Below are 20401 nucleotides of genomic sequence, written 5' to 3'. Positions count from 1 at the left end.
GCAAAACTGGGCATTTACAATATCAGATCTTTCTGTTCCATAATGAGACAAATCTCTCCTCCTCTCTTTTAGGAAACTATGCTCTGCTTTCTGCCTTTATCCTCTCCCACAAATGTTATTTCCCCAAATGCCACTCCTCCTTTTCATTATGTTCTATTGTGTCGTGCTCATTGTATATCCATGCAGTGATCAGGGAGCATGCTCAAGGGTGTTTGAGAGTTGGGGGCACCCCACAGAGGAATAGTAAAATCTGCCCTGTGGGCCTACTGCTTACTATAATATAAACATATTATGTGTAAGAAACAGATTGAGTGACTGGGTGAAATAATGATACAATCTTAATAAGACCCCGGGCTCATACATACACACGCACACACACATCCATATACACAAAAGGCCTGTGGTCTTTATTCCCTCTCCCATCCACCCACACTATGATAGAGATCACTTCAATTAACCCTGCCTTACCCTGCAGCACGGGTAGCCAGATTATGCAGAATAGGGGTCTACTGTGTGTGTGTGTGTGTGTGTGTCTGTGTGTGTGTGTGTGTGTGTGTGTGTGTGTGTGTGTGTGTGTGTGCGCACGTGTGTGTGTGCGCACGTGTGTGTGTGTGTCTGTGTGTGTGTGGGCACGGCTGGGACAGAGTACATCCCAGTTGTGGTAATTGAATCCTGTTTGGCTGACTGGGGAAAGAGAAGCGTATGATTGACTCATTCGTTCATTAACACACACTTATTTACACATAGACCAACACAGACACACACGCACGCACTGCATGATTCTTCACACCTTCACACGCACACTCTCAAACACACACACTACCCAACCCTGGAGGAAAGGTATTATTGAATAGAGACTGTGGGACATCCCCTCTCACACAGGCCTATGTGATGCTCTGCTAAACTCTCCCTCCCCCTGTCAGTCACCATATGTAACTGTGGGCTGAAGAGAGCACATAAGGGTAATAAGATATTCTATCATGAAAACAGAATAGATGCAGGGAAATATAGAAAATGACACCAACACAATGATCTATGGGTTTTCTGATTGGTTGTGTTAGAAATTTTCACAAATGAAAAAAGCAATGTTTTTTTTATTTTGATTAGTCATGTGCATAAAACGAGTTTCTGTTTTTCAGGTTCCTGATAATGCAGTAATGGCCTTGGTTCCCAAGCAAGTTACAGCCTACAATTCAGTAAACAACTCCACTGTGTCACGAACCTCTGCAAGTAAATATGGTAAGCTGACTAGTTTCTGTGTCACTTTTCTGTGTCACTTTCCCAACTGTTTAATAGTTCATATTAAAAAGTACAACATTTAAGCATTTAAACCAGACATCTTGTCAGGTGCAGAAGGTTTAAGTAAATTAAACTGTCATTTAAGCTTTTTTTGCCCCACCATTGGTATGGCCTGAGTCATCCAGGTGCCATTTCATGCAAACCTGACTCAAAATTATTCTTAACAGCAAAACTACATATAAAACATCCCTTTAGGAACAACATAAGTCAGTAAAATCAGACATGACAACAAAAATATTTGTAAGATACAAAGTAAGAAATTTACTGATCCTGCAGTAGTGGATGCATCCACCAGAGAGTGGAAATCTGGTGACGAGTATCCACAGGACCCCGCGTGACAATACTGACAGATCTAGAAAGATGAGACACAATTTAGTAGCTGAAAGGATTTGTTAAACATAACAAGAGACCAAATAGAGTTTCTCCTCCGTTGTTCTGGCCTCTTGAGACTCCAAAGTGCTTCCATGTGCCAGTGTTTTTTCCCCTTGTCCGTCTGCTCCATGTCTCCTTGAACCTGAGAAACCATCAAGTTAGTTGCTGATCAAAGGGCCAGCCTCACTGGCCACAAACACTTCAGACACATCAAATGTGGTGCCACGTTATTAGCATCGCCTCATCTCCATACGGTCTCACCTCGCATCTCCAACTCCAAATTAGACCAGATAGGACAAGGTGAGTGGCACAACAGAAAAGGGAGCAAGGATGCCAGGAATATCTCTCTCCACTATTTTTTGTAAGGGACTGACTTCAAACACAAGTGTGATCCACTTCACAACTGGTGTGGTACTTGAGAGTGACTTTGAACTCTTTCCGATTACAATGGCCAAATAGTGAAGAAAGAGACAAGGCTGAATTCAATATAGCTGCTGAATAGGGGGAGGGAGAAAGGAGCAGGAAAGAAAGTTGTGGAAAAAAGTACAAAGATTAGGGGCAAACACTGTGTAACATGTTGAGTCAGACTATGAAAGGAGAAACCTTTGCGTCTTTGATCTAATGTTTCCATCAAAAACCACAAGAAAAAAAAATAACGTTCCTTTGTGAGGATGGGATCAGAATAGAATCCAACCAGAAATCTCTCTCCTGAGTATGCCTAACTCTGCATCACCCTCAGCTTTCTAGCTTCTTGAATAAATAATTAACCCAAAATTAATGTGCTACCCACTCCCTTTATATAAAGACCCAGCTCACATCCTGTCACACCCACACAACCTTAAACAGCAACATTAGTGTCACACTTTTCCAGTGTCCCTGTAATAGAATACCAGCCCTGTAGGGAACACTTGACACAGGTCTTATAACAAAGCTACAGTTGAATACTGCTCACTGACGTGCCTTATAGGAGAAACAAACTTTTCCAGTTAATCATACCGTAATTAAATTTGAGCAGTCAACATGCACACGCACGCACACACACACACACACACACACACACACACACACACACACACACACACACACACACACACACACACACACACACACACACACACACTGTATCCGATGTCTCCAGCTGTCTCTTTTTCCCAGAACTCTCTCCTCCATACACTCCTCCTGCTTTTCTCTCTGGACAGATTGATTTCTGCCATAGTGAAAAACACTTTTTTTCACTCCTCTCTCTAAACCGCACCCACTGATCAATTTTTTTCACACTGTGTAAACATTCATTGAGCCATGTGTTTGGAAATGTCATCACCACTCTGGCCATTGGGTGGGCCATACATATTTCATCTCATCTGACACCTGTTCGATTTTGTGTCAGCCTGCGATGCCACGTCTTGTGCCTAGGAGAAGATGCCATGAAAAATGAACCATGCACACTTTCTAAAAGTTTTATATCCAATCTCACAGATCTGGAAATTGGAAACCACAAAATGGTATTCTGTTACTGATGGGCAGGTTATGGCTTTCCTTTCATCTTTGGTGAAGCAACAGACTTGTATTTTCAGATATTTATTTTTTTGTTTCTGTGTTTGTGCTTCCTAAGTATGAGCTTCCTTGTTAGCTTTCCTTTCTTCTTGTTTACTTCATACTCTGCTCTGATTAATTTTTAGATGTGTCCTCTGATTTTCTTATGTTTCTTTTCCTGGTGTGGCAGAGAAAACCTAACAAAATTCAACTTTTAATTTTCAGCATACCATTAACAGATATTTATTGGTGTATATAAATATTAGAAGAAGTTGCGATCCAATTGGAGGTTGAACTAATGCTAGAAGGAAACAAACACAGATTGGATACTGGTTTTCTGACCTTTTCATTTACATCAATTGTGTCAGTACTACATGAACTAATGCATGTTGTTCTTCACAGAGAATATGATCAAGTACACTGGAAGCCCTGACAGCTTGCGTTCCCGTACTCCTATGATCACTCCTGACCTGGAGAGTGGGGTAAAGGTTTGGCACTTGGTGAAGAACCATGAGCACGGAGACCAGAAAGAGGGCGACCGCGGCAGCAAGATGGTCTCTGAGATTTACCTGACACGACTTCTGGCTACCAAGGTAAGCTTTCTGTGTCTTAGAAAATCTTTTTACATTGTACATGTACATGTCCATTACATGTACTGGTACTGGGTCATCTAATCTGGTCATGTTGTTAAACTCTCTGTCCGGCCAATTGCATTGTTAACTACTATATGTGGAAATCACTCTTTTTTTTTTTTTTTTAAAGCAGTTCAGCAGGTAAAAGGCTAAAAGGTCACTATAAACTTCACCCTGTGTTACCGTGACTCAGAAAACGCTCACTTACTTTAAATATTCATGTTTACTTTGGATGAGTCATCTCAGTAGAAAAGATTATTCAAATGTATTCCTCTATCCCCTTAGGTGAGAAAGAGAAAATAGATATTTGTTTGTTTTCTCTTTTCATTGCTGTTGCTGCAGCATATCAAAAAGGGTAAAGAAGAAAATCCCATGAAGCTAGTGAAGGTGTTTCTGTAATAAAAAAAAAAAAAGATCAGGCTAAAATTGAATTGGCTATAAAATGAGTCTCTTTGAAAGTGCCTTATGACAATGGTCTCTAGAAAGAAAAAAAAGTTAATTTGGTTTAGAGGGAAATGTGACTTTGATGCAACAGCTGAATGCAAATTTCCAATCCACTCCTAAAGCACCACCTCCCTGTCTTTTTTTTCATCCAGACATCCACTCTATCAGACACAGACAGAGGCGTACAGGGAGGGTAAAAGAAAAAGAGAGGCTACGATCTGAAAATGTTCAGGCTGTAATGTTTTGATTCGGGAACATTTCAGTTTGCTTTTTGATCTGCTGCCTTCCTTTGTTTAGTACTTCACATAAAGAACATCAGCTCAGCTTTGCATATGTGATGTAAATACACAGTGGCAGGAGTCTAAAACAGAGTGCCTCACAAACATCTGAATGTCTTGCGCTGATTAGCAGACCACACTAGATTGCTTCTTTAAAAAGTTACATAAGGAAACACACACACAGATGCAGTTAAACACAGATATCACAGGCTAAACCATGTGACAAACTAACAACCTTCCTCTGTTTATACTTGGGAGAAATGACTGGACAGACATGTGCAGATGAACAAAATCAGGTGGTCAATTAAAGGAGACAGTGACAACAACAGGGCAAGAGAGGTATGACAGTGTCAATGAAACGGGGCATGATGAGCCACAAATCAAAGAAACTAATAAACAAACAAACTGGAGACTGCAGATTAGGAGGTGGGAGGGCAGGATTGGGCTGCCACCACCATGACACACTCTGTATAGTCCTCCACACACCTACACACTTGTGCACGTCACCTCTCGGCCTTTATGAGCCGCTCTGCTCCCCTGCCATTATCCCATTCCAGAGTGCAGGAAGGGGGCTCCTGACTGCGGACAGCACATCATCTTTCCAGATGAATTGTTTTTGTGAAATAACCAGTTTATCTTGGCCGGGCCATCTCTCTTGGTGAGAAATGATTGGGCAGACAGGCAGTGTAATTGACTGCGTTTGGCTTTCACCTTGCCAATAAATACCTCTCCCTGGCAACACCGCTGACGTCTCTCATATTAGCTCCATCAGTGTCATTCTGACAAAGTGTGGGTACAGGGTGTGTTTGGAGAGTGGAGGGGCACACGGAAGGATTGCGTTTTCTATCCTCACTTGTACACTCAAGAGTGTGTGTGTCCATCTCTACCTCACTGTACCTTCTGCTCCGTCTCTCTATTTATGTTTCAGCGCTATCATCAAAATTCTGATTGGTTGCTTTCTTCTCATTTCAATGTGGAGGCTGACAGCATCAAAACATCCAAACGACACATTGTGTTTTGAGTGCAGTCTAATGACGAGGTAGATAGTCATGGGGGGGGGGGTATTGGCAGTTTCAGCTTCACCAGAGAACAAGAGAGCACTGGGTTGATGACAATGTTGATGTAGAAGTCCCCCTTGAGATAGGGGATGATGTAAAATGTCACAGCCTCAGCACTTGAAGGCACACACAGGTTTTGGTGTCCACACACACAAATATGCATGCACACACAAATTGTTTGGTCTTCCCTTTCCAGCTAATGCAGACTGTCACTCCGGAAGGCACATGGACTTGATATAGAGATATGTGATTCCATCTTCATAGAAAAACGATAAGCTGTCAGGAATGTGGGCCACATTAGAATTATAGCCGTGATTGTCAGACTAACAGGATTCCCTCCTCCCACTCTCTTTTACCTCTCTTGACTCCGTGATTCGGTCACCCGCTCCAACCCAAATTGGATTTTTATTTGCCAGTGCCTGTACACACCTCATCTGCCACACTCAATGGCCTCTTTTCCTGATAGGAAACCTCTGTCGTTTCATTTCCATCCCTTGCTCTCGCCTTTTCCTGTGCATTCCATCAGCTCATTCTTTACAAGAGGATTAGATTCTCTCACTCTGTCTCTCCTCTCTCTTCTCCCCCTCCTCCTTAAAGTCACCAACATTAAATCAAATTAGGGTCAATGGTGCAGTGTGGGAGCTAATCCGGCAGCATAAAGAGGCTTAAGAGATGTGCCTCCTGTTCCCAGATATTATTAAAAGTCAGCTGTGAAATAACAATTTCCCCCATCAAAGCTGCAAGCAGATTTAGGGTCTGTGAGATAGGAGTCAGACACAAACATCGGCGCTAGGGGACAGAGTGACATGCACTGCACAACACAGAAACTCACACAGGTAAAAAAAAAAAAACAACACAAGTTTATCCATTTGTAAGTTACAAAATGTATACATAGTGACAATCTCATTCCCTGGTTCTGTGAATCCCATTCAGTACAAATACTAGCTCAAAGGTTCTTTGTACATATATTCAGAACTGAACTGAGAGATTTTGCAAGTACCAGCGTCTCAGACCAAAGAACTTGGTAGCGGCTGTTTTAAACGTCCGTGGCCACCGTGGAGTTGTTCAGTCTAGCTGCTGCTGTACCCTCCCCGCCTCCCTCTTCCTCACTCTCCTCCACAGCCATCGTAACCTGGCCAAGAGGGATATAAACATCATGTCCTCTGCAGTTTCTCCCCAAATAGCCATTTTTGTATGGTAATGTTACTGTGCTATTGTGTTTACTCTTGTCTTAGCCCACTCACTGGACCAAGTCTGTCTCTGCATCATAGCTCTGTGTGTGTGCTGTGTTAGTTTGCCGTACAACTCGGGCTCACATGTATACAGCTGTGAGTGTTGTTTATGGTACAACTCAGGGACTCGCTAAGTGTATGCGCAACATGCACTTACATGCACACTTGGCCATCCCGGATACCAAAACAAAGAACAGAGAAGCATTGATTACAACACTCACAGAGGGTGGGTACATTCATTCTCTGCTCAGGATGCCATTACACTACTGTATATTTATTTACATAGCAAATAGTTATTTAAGGCTATATAACTGTTCTGAATCTCAAAATAGATAGCCTTTTAACATACTACAGTCAACATAAAAAGACTGGAATTTCTTAAACCTTACTATTAGTTTAACGCACTAGGTATGGGCTGTATCAACAAGTGATTATCACATTTGAGATAATTTGATGAAAAAGTACCTGGTGTAGGTCTTCATATAATCTGTTTTCCATTTCTCCTCTCTCTCCTCTGCAGGGTACCTTACAGAAGTTTGTGGATGACCTCTTTGAGACCATCTTTAGCACAGCCCATCGAGGCAGTGCCCTGCCACTGGCCATCAAATACATGTTTGACTTCCTGGACGAGCAGGCCGACAAACACAGCATCCATGACCCACATGTCCGACACACATGGAAGAGCAACTGGTGAGTTGAGCAGTTTTAGCATCTGAACAACAGCCACAGTGGGCTCTGGTCATTATGAAACCGGTGTTACTTGAGTGTTTGACGAATGCAAAATTATTTCATTATTTGTACACCAGTATGGTGCCTTTGGCTCCATTCATGGCCTTTTCTTTCTCTACTGTTGTTTAATGCATTGCAGACATAATCAGTACATCTTGGCACATTCACATGGCATTGCCCTGGTATTGCCCTGTCAGTGCCAAGCTTCACCACACGCCTCTTCCCTTCCTAATATCCATTAACCACAGGGGCGTGTAATCTTCATTAAAGCCAACCACAAGGGGCTAATCCAATTGGCTGCCAAGACTCTCCATCTATTATCAAGGATAACTGGGCCAAAACACGCCTGTCACCGTGGAAATCTCCATAGTGACAAATGCATGCTCCCAGGTGGAGGAAGTACACCTCTAAATTAATATCTGCTGATTAATTTAGACCATACTGACCTCTGTGAGTCCAACTTAAGAGGTTGGTAGGGGTTAAATAAGCAAGGGTCCACCAGAATGTGGTGAGGAGAGAAATGAAAAGGTGAAGAAAGGGAAGTGAACTCAGTGGGAGTTAAATGGACACTAATATCTCATTAGCCTTCTGGCCTCTACCACGATCCCAGCATGCATCACTCAGCCTAAGACCCAGGGGAACCATGGAGATGGGAGGATAAAACTCATGTGTATCAAGGGACAAATAGAGAGATGGAGGGAGGAATAGGTTGGTAGAAGCTAAAGAAGGGGGAGAAATATTATTTACTTTACACTGTAGTCCTTTTCTGTGTTGGTGTTATTGGGCCATTTGCAATGCGTGTTAAGTGTTTTCTGAGGGTGTAACGGGTCACTCTCATAGTACATTAGACTTTTAATGGAATGGGCTCTCAGTAGAGGGTTGTGAATGAATAGCAATTTATCATATCACACCATCATGAAAAGCCACTTAGATTGCATACAACCGTTTGTGCTGATGCCACCACAGATATCTTCTCTGTGTGGGATGTGCATATGCCAGTGTCTTTTCGCTTCTCACTGTGTGTGCTTAGTCGTAACCTTTAATCGTCTCAAAAGACTGCAATCTTTGCTGCAACAAAAGCTTTCATTTTGTCTGGTGGTAGAGAATAACAAAACCAATGTCCCTCCCATGCTGGGTCCCTGTTCCATTAAACCTACCAGGCCCATTGTCGTCATACATGCCATTAACTTCAATGCATGACAGCGGCAGCGGCCAGAGCCCCTACACCCCACACCCCACTGCTACCCCCACCTCCCCTTCAGGGTTTCCTCACCTAGTGTTTCAGGGCCTATATTGTCCCAATTTTGCTTCTGATATAATTTTCATATCATGATATTTGTAGATATGACACACCAACCAACAATTTGTTTTGCATACCCTATACTAAAATTAGACTGTAATATCTGATAAAATGTATCACATTTCTATAATAGCTGATGGAAAATACTTGTATTGGCATGATTCTTGCTTGTCTTCTGTACATTTCAGAAGACCTGAACAAGATCTAAAGATGGCATTCAGGATTTATTGTAACCCAGGAAATTATCTGTGACCCTTTACAGTCCAAGGTCATCCTTCACAACAGTCTAGTAATAGCAATAGCACTAACACCACGCGTGCCCAAGCCTCTATTTCATTCAAGCTACCTTTGTGTATACCAAGGCTTTTGAAGTAAAACAATAACTATGAATTTTAATTGTTCAAGTTTAAATTAAGTTAAAATTGTTCCTGCATTGTGATACAGAGTTGTAATGTGCATTTGTATGTGTGTATGCGTGAGTCACTGGCTCCTACAGCATCTCCAGATGGTATCTTTTGGATTAGCGGCAGTATGTCAGCGCCTCCTCTCATCCTCACTCCTCTATATTTGGTGTGTGTGTGTGTGTGTCTCCATCTGCACCATGTGTTTGTGATGTTGAGATGCAACAGACAGAATTTTAATTATTGTACAAAACTGGCACACACATTCCTCTTTTGTGCATGCAGATAACCACCTATCTGCTGTCACAAGGCAATCGCAGCCCACTCAGATTGTAAAAGGGTTCAGCTAATTATCTAGAATCAGTAAAGTTGTATGTTGCGTAATTTACAGAAAGTTTTCAGTTAGTTTTAAGCCCTTTTGTCCAGGCATACAGCTTGTTCACTGGTGGATTTCAACTAGCCATTCATATGAAAGGTCATTCCTTTTTTCCTGCCAAAGTCCAGTTGGAACAATGCCCACCCAGGTCACCTTTATAAAGCTGTTAGTTCAAATCTTGGGTCGCTCCATGGAAAAGGTCAGGCATGGTCAGTTCCCTGTCTGTGCTGTAATGCCTCAAATGGGATGCCCTGTATCACAACATCTGTGACCCTTTGTCTGCCAATGGCAAACAACTTCATCAGGCCCGTCTGTACGAATGGGACAACATCCCTCTACTGCACATTCAGAGGCTTAGTGTGCCAGAAGTGTCAATCAGCACAAACTCCAAGACAGAGACATACACTACTGAAGGACTGCAGGAAGCCTTAGTGTGAATGTACTTGTTTTCCTTTTGTAGTTTTCATTTGCAATATAACTGCTTGTCAGAATATTTTGAACTAGGCCCAGTAAACATTAAGTAAAACTTACAGTAGTGTGGTTGTTTTGCTGCTTGACAATTAGGAAGTTTTATCAATACTGCTTGGTAAGATTTCCCTCTTGGGGAGATTAGGATTGATGGAGTTTATTTTAAAAGGACTAATACGCTAAAGTACTGCATTAGTACTCACGTCTTTGAAATGGACAATGTACCCTGATCCATGACAGAAATTTGCTTGCACCAAACACTATTTAGTAAATAAAGCTACTTCACGAACCATTTTGGTATAAAGCACATTTCTTTTAAATTAGTTTGAATTGACAGCACTTTGTAGTTCTAAATCGATAGACAGAGCAGTAGTGTTTTTATGAAAGGGCCTTTTCTTACTCTTCCAGTATAATTCCCCTTGTATAAGGGATGCCCTTGATCTTGGCAGCTGATATTTAACCTAATCCTTGACCAAAAGGACTGATCATGGCCTTCCATTAGATTCCAAAAGTACTCAGCATGAGTAAACTGCTCAAAAAAAATTGTGCTTTGCCTATTTTCAATACCATAGATAATGTGTAGATATTATTATGGTGATCTTTTTGAATGCACAAAATTATGTAGGGAACCTCATCATTTTAATGTCAGTGCCCCGTTGGAACAGCACATACCTCAAAGCACTGGGCAGCTGGGGCAGATTGTCAACAATCAAGGCGGCACAGCAGTGGTGTTAATATCCCTTTGATCCCTGCACCTAATCCCACTAGATTCTTTGCTTAGATTAATTTTGAAGTCATAATGCAGAGTTTTTTCTTCCCCTGAGATCAAATCCTCTTGTTAGATTGTACATCTGAATGGCTTTGTGGGTGGCTGTGCTAGGACAAATGCTTAGTGGGATGGTAGGGGAATACTGGTGGTATTTAAATGATTGTATTTCAGTTTGTCTCCCCCCTCCCCATCCTTTGATATTGTGCCACACAGAGGCACTATGCAGGCTAGACTGCATCTTTCCTGTCTGATTTTTACCACATCAGCTAAAAGTGTATAGCCCAGAGAGTGGTAAAGATATAGAGATCCAAGTAACACTCAGCTCTTTCTTAATACCACCTGAGCCCTTTCACTGCAACACAAAGATAAAGCTGGGCCTATATCTATTCATTTTGGCAGAAACAAGCCCAGCAAATAAACAGACTTGTATATTTTTATTATTCTGGACAGGCACAAAATAGGACCCACTTGCACAAACAAGGCAATATGAACTGTGTCAGTGTGCGGCCCCCAGCGAGGACCCCTGGACACTGCTGAAAAACAAGAGAGCCAGCTACCACCTGGTTTTAAAGATAAAGGCTTTATTGAATTGAGCGCACACATCAAATAGAGCACATGGGCAACAGCAGGGTCTGTGTACTAAAGTGAATGAATCCTCATTCCCCTTCTGGTGCATAATATGCTCATGTCTATTGCCTGACTGGCGGTAGCAAATATAAAAATTTCATTTAAGGAGTTAATCTCAGAGCAGTTCAACTGGACAGAGACTGTTGTTTTACTTGACACTCTTTGTTCCTCTGTTTGCATGGCTATTTGAACGTTCTGTCATTGAGATGGAAGTGAACAACCAATGCAAAAGGAATTTGTATGACATGAGGCTTGGCTGTAACATTTTGTCAACAGGCTGGAGCGCTAGTTCAGTCATAGTAAAAGAGGTTAAAAAAAGACACCTCATATCATACCGTTATTTGACAGTAATGAAAGGCACTAAACATGTGTAACCACAACTAGTTTGTCATTAACTACTTTGCTCTCTTCTCCACCTCCATGCAGCCTACCTCTGCGTTTCTGGGTGAATGTGATCAAGAACCCCCAGTTTGTGTTTGACATACATAAGAGCAGCATCACAGATGCCTGTCTGTCTGTGGTGGCCCAGACCTTCATGGACTCCTGCTCCACCTCAGAACACCGCCTTGGGAAGGACTCACCCTCCAACAAGCTGCTTTATGCCAAGGACATTCCCAGCTACAAGAGCTGGGTGGAGAGGTGAGCTGTCAATAAAATGTACACACCAATGGATGAAGGGAGAATGTGTGTGTGTGTGTGTGTGTGTGTGTGTGTGTGTGTGTGTGTGTGTGTGTGTGTGTGTGTGTGTGTGTGTGTGTGTGTGTGTGTGTGTGTGTGTGTGTGTGTGTGTGTGTGTGTGTAGGGCTCTTATGTGAGTAAAAACATCAGAAAACCTGCATTAACCATGTTTCATTTCAACACACAATACAACTGTAGCACTGTGATCTATGGGCCATGAAACACCATCCAAATTACAACACAGTGGGAATAGAGCGCCCAGGGCTTGAGATCTACAGTACAGATGAGTTTGTGTGTTGGGAGGCAGAAGTGTATGTGGGGAAAAAAGAGCGAGAGAGAAAGAGCATTTTTGAGAGTAGCAGGCAGTGGAAGCCAGTAATTTGTTAAAATGAGAGTTTTATTAAATTTATTTGTCAGCAGGGGAGATGAAGAGGCCCTGAATAAAAGATGGGGTAGTGTGAAGCGGCCAGAGTATTTATGCGTCGGTAGCTTCGTCACAAGGCAAGCCTCGGGACGAGAATATATGTGCTCTGCTTGAATGGGTGGAACCAAATGTGAAGAGCTTCAGGCTCAGGACTGTACTCATTAGTCCTGAGTGTGTGTCTGTGGTCTCCCATGAACACAAATAAGTGTGACAGTTCTCTGCTGATTCATACATGGATATGTCTGGATACTGGAAGGAAAAGTGTGCTTCTCTGTCGAGACAGAACACATGTAGACATTAACTTATTACTATGCTGCAGTCAATCTACAACAAAAACAGTAATAAGGCACAAGTGAATTGCATGTGAATTGCATATTTAGCAGTTTTAGGTATTTGGTTTTCTTTTTTTTTGTTGTTGTGAGGCAGTTCGGTTGGCTAGAACTATGATATCCCAATAGAGATTTTTACTTGTAACAGTATGTTGATGTTATTAATTTGGGGCTATGAAGTGAAGCGAGCTGGTGCGATATTGACACTTGCCTTGAATTTGATGTGAGAGCTGATGGTCTCCAGACAATGACAAATCAATCACGGCTGTATCATTATTTGTTTACTAGAGTGTTTTGTATATGGATTAGTACATTTGTAAAGCTAACATTTTATGCTCCCTAAAAAAAAGAAAAAGAAACACTAGGTGAAGCTATTAAACAACTAACATTTTACTTGTATTCAAAGTATCTATTAATTGGCAATGGCTTTTGCAATTTTGTCAAGAATATTATAGGTGAAAGATTAAGATTATCTTATTATTGCTCCTTAAAACTCAAAACGCTGCATTGGACATTGTAGGACAATATGTATATATTACACCTAAAAACAGTATTCCCATAGAGACAGTTATTCCAACATCTTGTCTATACTACACACATAAGTCTGCAACTGCAAGCTTTTAGAGGATGCTTGGGGGAAAAAATGCAAGTTCATTATCTTTAGAGCCATGAAAAGCTTGCGTCTGATATTGGAGCAATAACCTCAGGTATTTCCTTACAGACACTTTTTCAAACCACAGGATTTTAGTTTTGCTCATAACAACTTTTCTTTCCTAAAACAAGCACACCTGGTCTCTACACTAACAATCCCCTGCTAGGAGCTCCCTACAACTGCCCTCCAGCACTGAGCAGGTGTTGATGTGTGTGTGACCTCTGTGCAAAGGCTATGAGCAACACCCACCTGCCTTTTCCTTTGCTCAGTTTGCTCTGAAGACTTGCTTCCTGGCAAATGCATCTCACCCGTCTACATGCCCAGAATAATCCAGCCAAACGCCGGGCCTGTCCTCGAGTGACTGCAGCTACAGGAATTTAATATGTAAATAACCAGCTTTAATTAACATAGTTGATAGAGGCAACACAGCTGCTGCTGACAGTGACTGATTACCCTTACTCAATGCAGTGTATGCGTGGTGTTCAAGGTTGAATCGAAGGCCTGTCAGTGTTTACTATGACTCTATTCCAGCCATGTTACTATGCAAGACACTTGTTGCCTCTGTGTATTAGTTACCTGTATGCAAAGAACTGCTATAAACCACTGCAAGGAGTAATGAGCTGCAAGGACAGCAGCAGCTCTATGTATTCTGTTTCCAAAATCATCAACAGCTTTTTTAACAACATTCTCAGATTGTTCTCTTTTTGTTACATTACAAAAACATGATTGAACCCATCCTGCTGTACTGTTCCCCCTGCTGACCATCTCCAACAAAAACAAACTTACCAGCACCACTCACACTGCCTCTAAAAATCATCTACCCTCCCACACCTAAACGACAGAGCCATCACACACCAAGCACTCACCACAGCAAATGACAATGATGAACCCCCCCAGTTATTACTCCACATTACTGCCATCTAGGCAGAGATACAGGACTTTAAAATGGAAGAGCACTTGCTTCAGCAGAGTTTTGTCCCTCTTCCATTGCAGCATTGAACAAACTGCCTCACTGATGATGTGGTGTGCTGGGATGTATGAATGTATTTATGGAGACTATTTCTGTGTTGAACTAGCTGTGAAAACAAATCTCCCTCTGGAACAATAACATCTAAATGTACTGTAGTCCCCCAACAGTAAACACAGTCCTTACATGTGTTTGTGGTTTGTTTTATTCCTCCCTGTCTCTTTTAATAGGTACTACTCAGACATTAATAAGATGCCAGCGATCAGCGACCAGGACATGAATGCCTACTTGGCAGAACAGTCACGGATGCACATGAACGAGTTCAACAGCATGAGCTCTCTCAGTGAGATTTACTCCTATGTGGGGAAATACACTGAGGAGGTATGTAACACTGAGTTACATTCACTACACATCTGTGTCATCATTATCTGAGGTTTAGTGCAATTTAGACCCACTAATGTTATTGGGGTTTCTTTTGGTAAGAAGAGTTAAAAGGAATACTCCACTGAAAGTTGGCCTTATATAATCTACATATATCAATCTAGCAAAGAATGAAATTGGATATTTTTATTTACATAATAATGATAATACAATTATTAAATGCTAGTCAAGTAGATGTACTAATGCAATACTTAAATCACATTTTGGAGATATGACACCGGAAAGTAGTAAAATTAATTATGTGAAGTAAATTAAAAAAAATTTCTCTGCTGAGTAGTTTCTCAAATCATCCTCTGAGGCTGCACAGGCCCAACATGCCTCACCAATCAGATAGTTAGCCTGTATGCAGCCTAGGTCTTCCTGGAAAAGCTTATCCCTGAAGGTTATCTAGAGGACTTGTATCTTCATCAGCTCCTTTTTCTCATTTGGAATATGATGGCTAGAAAGTAGAGGATATTTTCAAAAGTCTACAGCTTCTACAGCCTCTTCTACAGCCTCTGCAAAGGATGGCAGCTAGCTGTAGTGTAGCTTGGATCCACAGCAATTACAATAGATGCCAATGTCCATCCAGAAATAAAAAAAATCTAAAAATAACTTGATTGATGCTATATTTCCCGTAATGGTTCAGTCCTACAAGTAGGTGATAATGTGTTGTATTTAGCTCTGTTGTTGAGAAACTGGAGTAGAAGAGCAGTAGTGGTTTGAAAAAACTGTATGGACCTTTTAACTGGGGGCTGCCATTAGAATCCACTGTAATGGCTGTGCACTGTACCAAGCTGACTAAAGCTGCCATCCTCCACAAGGAGGAAGCTACAATCTTTTCATAGTCGCCTGTCAAGCTTACATGGAGTGAGTATTCGATGTTGAAAACATGGCTTTTCAGTGGAATAATCCTTTAACTGTTCAATGAAAAAATGTTTTCTGCAGTAATATTTAAATGAGTAAATACCAAACACATTGGAGCATCGTTAGCATGGTTATTGTCTGAGATTAGTTATCATTTGAAAGCACTGATTGCAGTTTTGTTATGTTGAGTATTTTTCCTAATGTCTCTGCTCACCTCACTGTCCTGCTGGCAGATTGTTTGTGCACTGGAGCAGGACGATCCAGCCAGGAAACAGAGGCTGGCCTTCAAGCTGGAGCAGGTGGTGGCCTTCATGAGTCTGGAGAGCTGAGGACCGCACTTCCCAGGGCGCACTGGGAAAAGACCCCATCAGAAACCGAGCCGTGCCTGAGCGAAGACCTGTCCCTATCTTTTTCATCACGTGACTTCCTCCCTCCGCCTTTCAAAGATGATGACTTCTTCCTTGACCTTTTTTCTGCTTCCTCTTCCCTGCGAAATATTTTGATTTCCTCATCCACTCTGCTGCATAGACTAGTTTACCTGAATTTATCTGACGGGTGGTTCGGGGCTGAGCTTGGCATCTCCCACAGTGCAATGCGGGGGATCCCTCAGCTTCACCACAGGGAGAGCTTCAAGGGGTGATTGCTTGAAAGCTGGCCATATTGGCATACTTCAGTCCCCCTGCTGGATGAAAAGAGGGGAAAAACATTTTTATGTTGCCTTCAAGAATTTACACTGATAGGTAATTCTTTAAAAACCACAATGTTGGGTGTCCATTTTGTTGAGAACTTTTTTCAAAAATATGATAGTTAAAAGAAAACCATCTCTAGAGTCGAGTTTATTGTAGTTCTATATTCAATATACGGAATCAAGAGGAAACATCAAAACTGATGACTGCAAGCCAAATGAACACCTCTGAAGAAAATGAATGCAAGGATGGTTTGCCAAGTTTACACTGTACGTACAAGCGAAGCATACATATCTGCGAAATTTGGGGCAAGTCCAGGCAAACCTAGAATGTTCTTGTGTTCTTTCAATGTAGCTGGAGATGTATTTAAGAAAAGGACTGATGGGGGGAAGGGAAGGATTAGTGCTTCTCTGAACTTTTCCTTTATTGAAATGTGACACTAAAACTTTACAAAACAGAGCATCTCCAATCTATACCCCTGTGCAACATTGGCACATTTCTCCTTGCCCAGCATACATTTACTTCAATGAAAATGCTCATGATTTCTGCTTCCATCTGGCTTATGTGGCTACTGCAAAATTAACCTATTACACAAAATCCTGGAGGCCCCGACCCAAGTTGGATCCTCTGTAAAAAGCACACAACCAACTCTGGACGACAGTGTTTTGACTGCTAATCCAAACACCAGGAGCAGTCGTTGTCTGGCTCTTGACACTTCCAAACTTGTGCCGCCACTGCGACGGTCTATCAAAGCACACACACTCACACACACGCACAGATACACACGCAATCAGCAGCTGCCCAAGATCCTGACTGCCCAGAAATCTACACCAACCCTGGAGGAGGTAAAGGGAAGAGCTGACTGAAATGTACTGGGTAAGAAATTGCTTGTTGATTAAAAATAAGAAGAATGATTGAATCCAGTGTGGCCAGAGATGGCTGACTGCTCCTAAAGGGGTTGTGAGAGTAGCACTTCTTTCCCAGGATGTTCTTATTTAAAGACTTTTGTGTGAAGAAATCAAACAAGATGGACTTAGTCGGTCAGCCAAAAACCAAAGGAGCTTGAAATTTTAAAAACGGTCAAAAATGTATTTGTAAAGTGCCACTGAGGAACTGACAAAAAAGGACTATGTAAAAGACAACCACTTCTAGGACAAAAAAAATATTGTGACTGGAACTTTGAGAAACCTGTGTGATTTTTTTTCTGACCTCAGTGTGTCGAGGTGAGAGGCTCTGTGGGCGAGGTGATCTGATCCTCCTTTCTCTTTCCATCGTCCCGGGTCTCTCCAGCTCTCGGCACACCGTTCACCCTTGTGTCCGGCTCCTGACTTACCAGTTTTCTTTTCTGTTTTGCACAAGCGTTGGAGATGGTAGCTAGCTGCATACGGCAAAACCCCAACACTTGAGTGTGTAACTGTTGAGGCGCTCATGTCTGTATTAGTGTAGTTGTCCTCAGTGGCGGCAGGGGGCTGCCTTCTCCAAGCCTCAAAAAAAAGAAGAAGAAAAAAAAAAGAAAAAAATCTGATAAAGCAGAGCAGGAACTGAACAAGAAGTGAGCATCACTGCAGGATAAACGGAAAATGATAGACATTAAACGTAGATAAAACTTCTTGGAGAGAGCGATTGAAAGAGAGATAATGGAGGCGCCCTCCGTACCTTTTGACCTCTGCCCTTTCTTTTGCCTTGACAACGTGCCCCATGTGGTGATGTGAATGTGTGAAGACCGCCCTAGGTCCACCTTGGGTCCTTTATTGGCTTTTTAAGCGCATGTAAAACGTAAACACTTTAAGAAACTTATTTAAAAAAAAAAGTGAAAAATAAGAAAATTAAGCCTTGCAATGATGATGTGGATGTGTTCTTTTATCTTTCTTTTGCTTGGAAGAATCGAGATGGAAAAAGTGGGTTGTTCATGTAATAAAAACTATAACTTTCGTTTAAGGTGGAACCTTTATCCAGTTCAACCCCTACTGCAGACCCTCATGCCCATGGTTTTTGTGAAGTGTTAGATGCTAAATAAAACAGATATTATATACCCTTGCATGTTGACCTATTTGGATGGTATGAAATGGAACTGCCTTGCTCAAAGATATTTATATACTTCTACTACTACTAGGGACTGAGTCATTTACAAGCCGACTGCTAAGATAATGGATCTCACAGAAAGATGACATTTTTGAAAAGCTTGTCCTGTTCACCATGTCCTTCATTACAGGTCATCAGCGTGATGCAACAGTTGTTTCCTTTGTGGTTTTAGTTTCAGTACACAGAAGATGCAAGTTCAGTCTTGCTCTGTCTTTGCTGCTATTACATCTTGTTTTGACAATTGTCTACTGCATTAGATTGATTATTTCATTGCGATAGTTGCTTACTTTTTTTCTCCATCAGTTGAGCCCAGAAAAGAAAAACATTTTTAGGGATAAAGCTACATTTTCAAATAACTTCGGATGGGAACAACCCATGAGAGCAAACGGATGCTGTTTGACGAAGGTTCATTTTATAAAAAGCTACTAAAGACTACATGAGTTTGCCACAAAATACAAACATTATCATTTCTATTACTACAGAGATAAACACAACTTTCTAGCAAGAGAGGCATTAGGCTTGATGGTAGACTTATGTTTAAGACTAAGTTTGGCAAGCTCCTGTTTCTGTCTTAGCCCTTGTGTCAAATGTATGTGAGATATCCAAGTCATTGTCCATTAATTACCGTCTACAGCTGTTAAGTATAATGAATGTCTGTCTTTTCAACTTGGAGGGGTACATTCACAACGTGTATGCTGGACATGTGTAGAAAACATATCAAACCTATTCATATCTGCTGAATCTGTGGAAAATGAGGGGGAATAAGGTGATTCAGCAGCTAGATGATGAATTCATGCAAGGCTGGCATTGATATTGTAAGAAACTAAAACACCTTGGGACAATTTCAAAGAATCTCTTTTATTCATGTAGACTATGTATACTCTGTCAAGATACCCAAAGTTTCCCCTCACAGCTGTGTGTTAATAAATAACACAAGGTGAGAGTCCTGGACAGTCATTGTGAATCTGCCCCCCAGTGTAACTTCCTGTCTTTCATTTCTCCCGGCCCCGTCCCTTCCCCTGCAACAAAGGTCGTCTGTTAGTAGCCACCTTGTGTTGCCAAGAGCACAGATAAAGTTTCCACCTTCAAACGTTTTGTAGGAACTAAAAATGTCCTCCTAGCTCAGTGTTATAGCAGGTGTTACAGAAACATGCTAGAAAAGACTTTTACTAGACCATATTTGAAAGATAAAGAGTATCTTATCAAGAGATAAAAAACGAAACCGGGGGGGATATAAGGCGAGCTTCTCTAACTTTGTTATAATTAATTGTATACCTGTGTATGTAAATATAATGCATTCCTATTTTGCAGTCAAGAACAAAATACTATTTGTAATATAGAATAAACTTTATTATGAAACCAAGCATTTCATGATTGTTTTTACTCTGTCAGTTTGCAGACTGCAGTCTTGTTGGAGGCTAAATGACGTGTTAAAGTTCAAACTGAAAAAAAGGAACTGAAATCCCATAGTCTGAATGTAAAAGTACTATGGGCCACATTAGACTTTGACTTGCCCCTCACTCCACTGGGAAACACTTAGCCTCTGGCAAGATGCTCACTTGATAAATATTTAAAGATCCAGTCAACCTCCAAGACCTCTTTACAGGCTTAGCAGCACTGGGTGGAGCTTTGCCAACAATTGCTGAAGTCACCAAAATCTGATCAGAAACTTGGAAAGAATCATAATTGAGTAAGTCGCTCTGCCCTAACAGGTGAAATAAAACCAGCACGGCAGACTTGGGGAGGTGTTGGCCATGTAGGCTCTGTGCTCCACACAG

General features: G+C 41.6%; 1 protein-coding gene across 1 annotated transcript in view; it reads left to right on the top strand.

The window, feature by feature from the left end:
• plxna4 (plexin A4) overlaps positions 1-18760 on the top strand; it is a 196659-nt gene extending 177899 nt beyond the window's left edge. Inside the window, exons 26-31 of the mRNA XM_070854128.1 lie at positions 1140-1239; positions 3607-3797; positions 7369-7538; positions 11945-12157; positions 14799-14949; positions 16089-18760. Coding sequence (XP_070710229.1) covers positions 1140-1239; positions 3607-3797; positions 7369-7538; positions 11945-12157; positions 14799-14949; positions 16089-16184 — 921 coding nt within the window. The 3' untranslated portion in view covers positions 16185-18760. The remainder of the gene's footprint in view (positions 1-1139; positions 1240-3606; positions 3798-7368; positions 7539-11944; positions 12158-14798; positions 14950-16088) is intronic.
• Positions 18761-20401: the final 1641 nt, after the last annotated feature.

The sequence above is a fragment of the Pempheris klunzingeri genome, chromosome 22 (genome assembly GCF_042242105.1).
Source record: "Pempheris klunzingeri isolate RE-2024b chromosome 22, fPemKlu1.hap1, whole genome shotgun sequence".
Classification (NCBI taxonomy): Eukaryota; Metazoa; Chordata; class Actinopteri; order Acropomatiformes; family Pempheridae; genus Pempheris; species Pempheris klunzingeri.
Note: the sequence above shows the minus strand (reverse complement) of the source record. Positions and strands in the feature narration are given on the sequence as shown.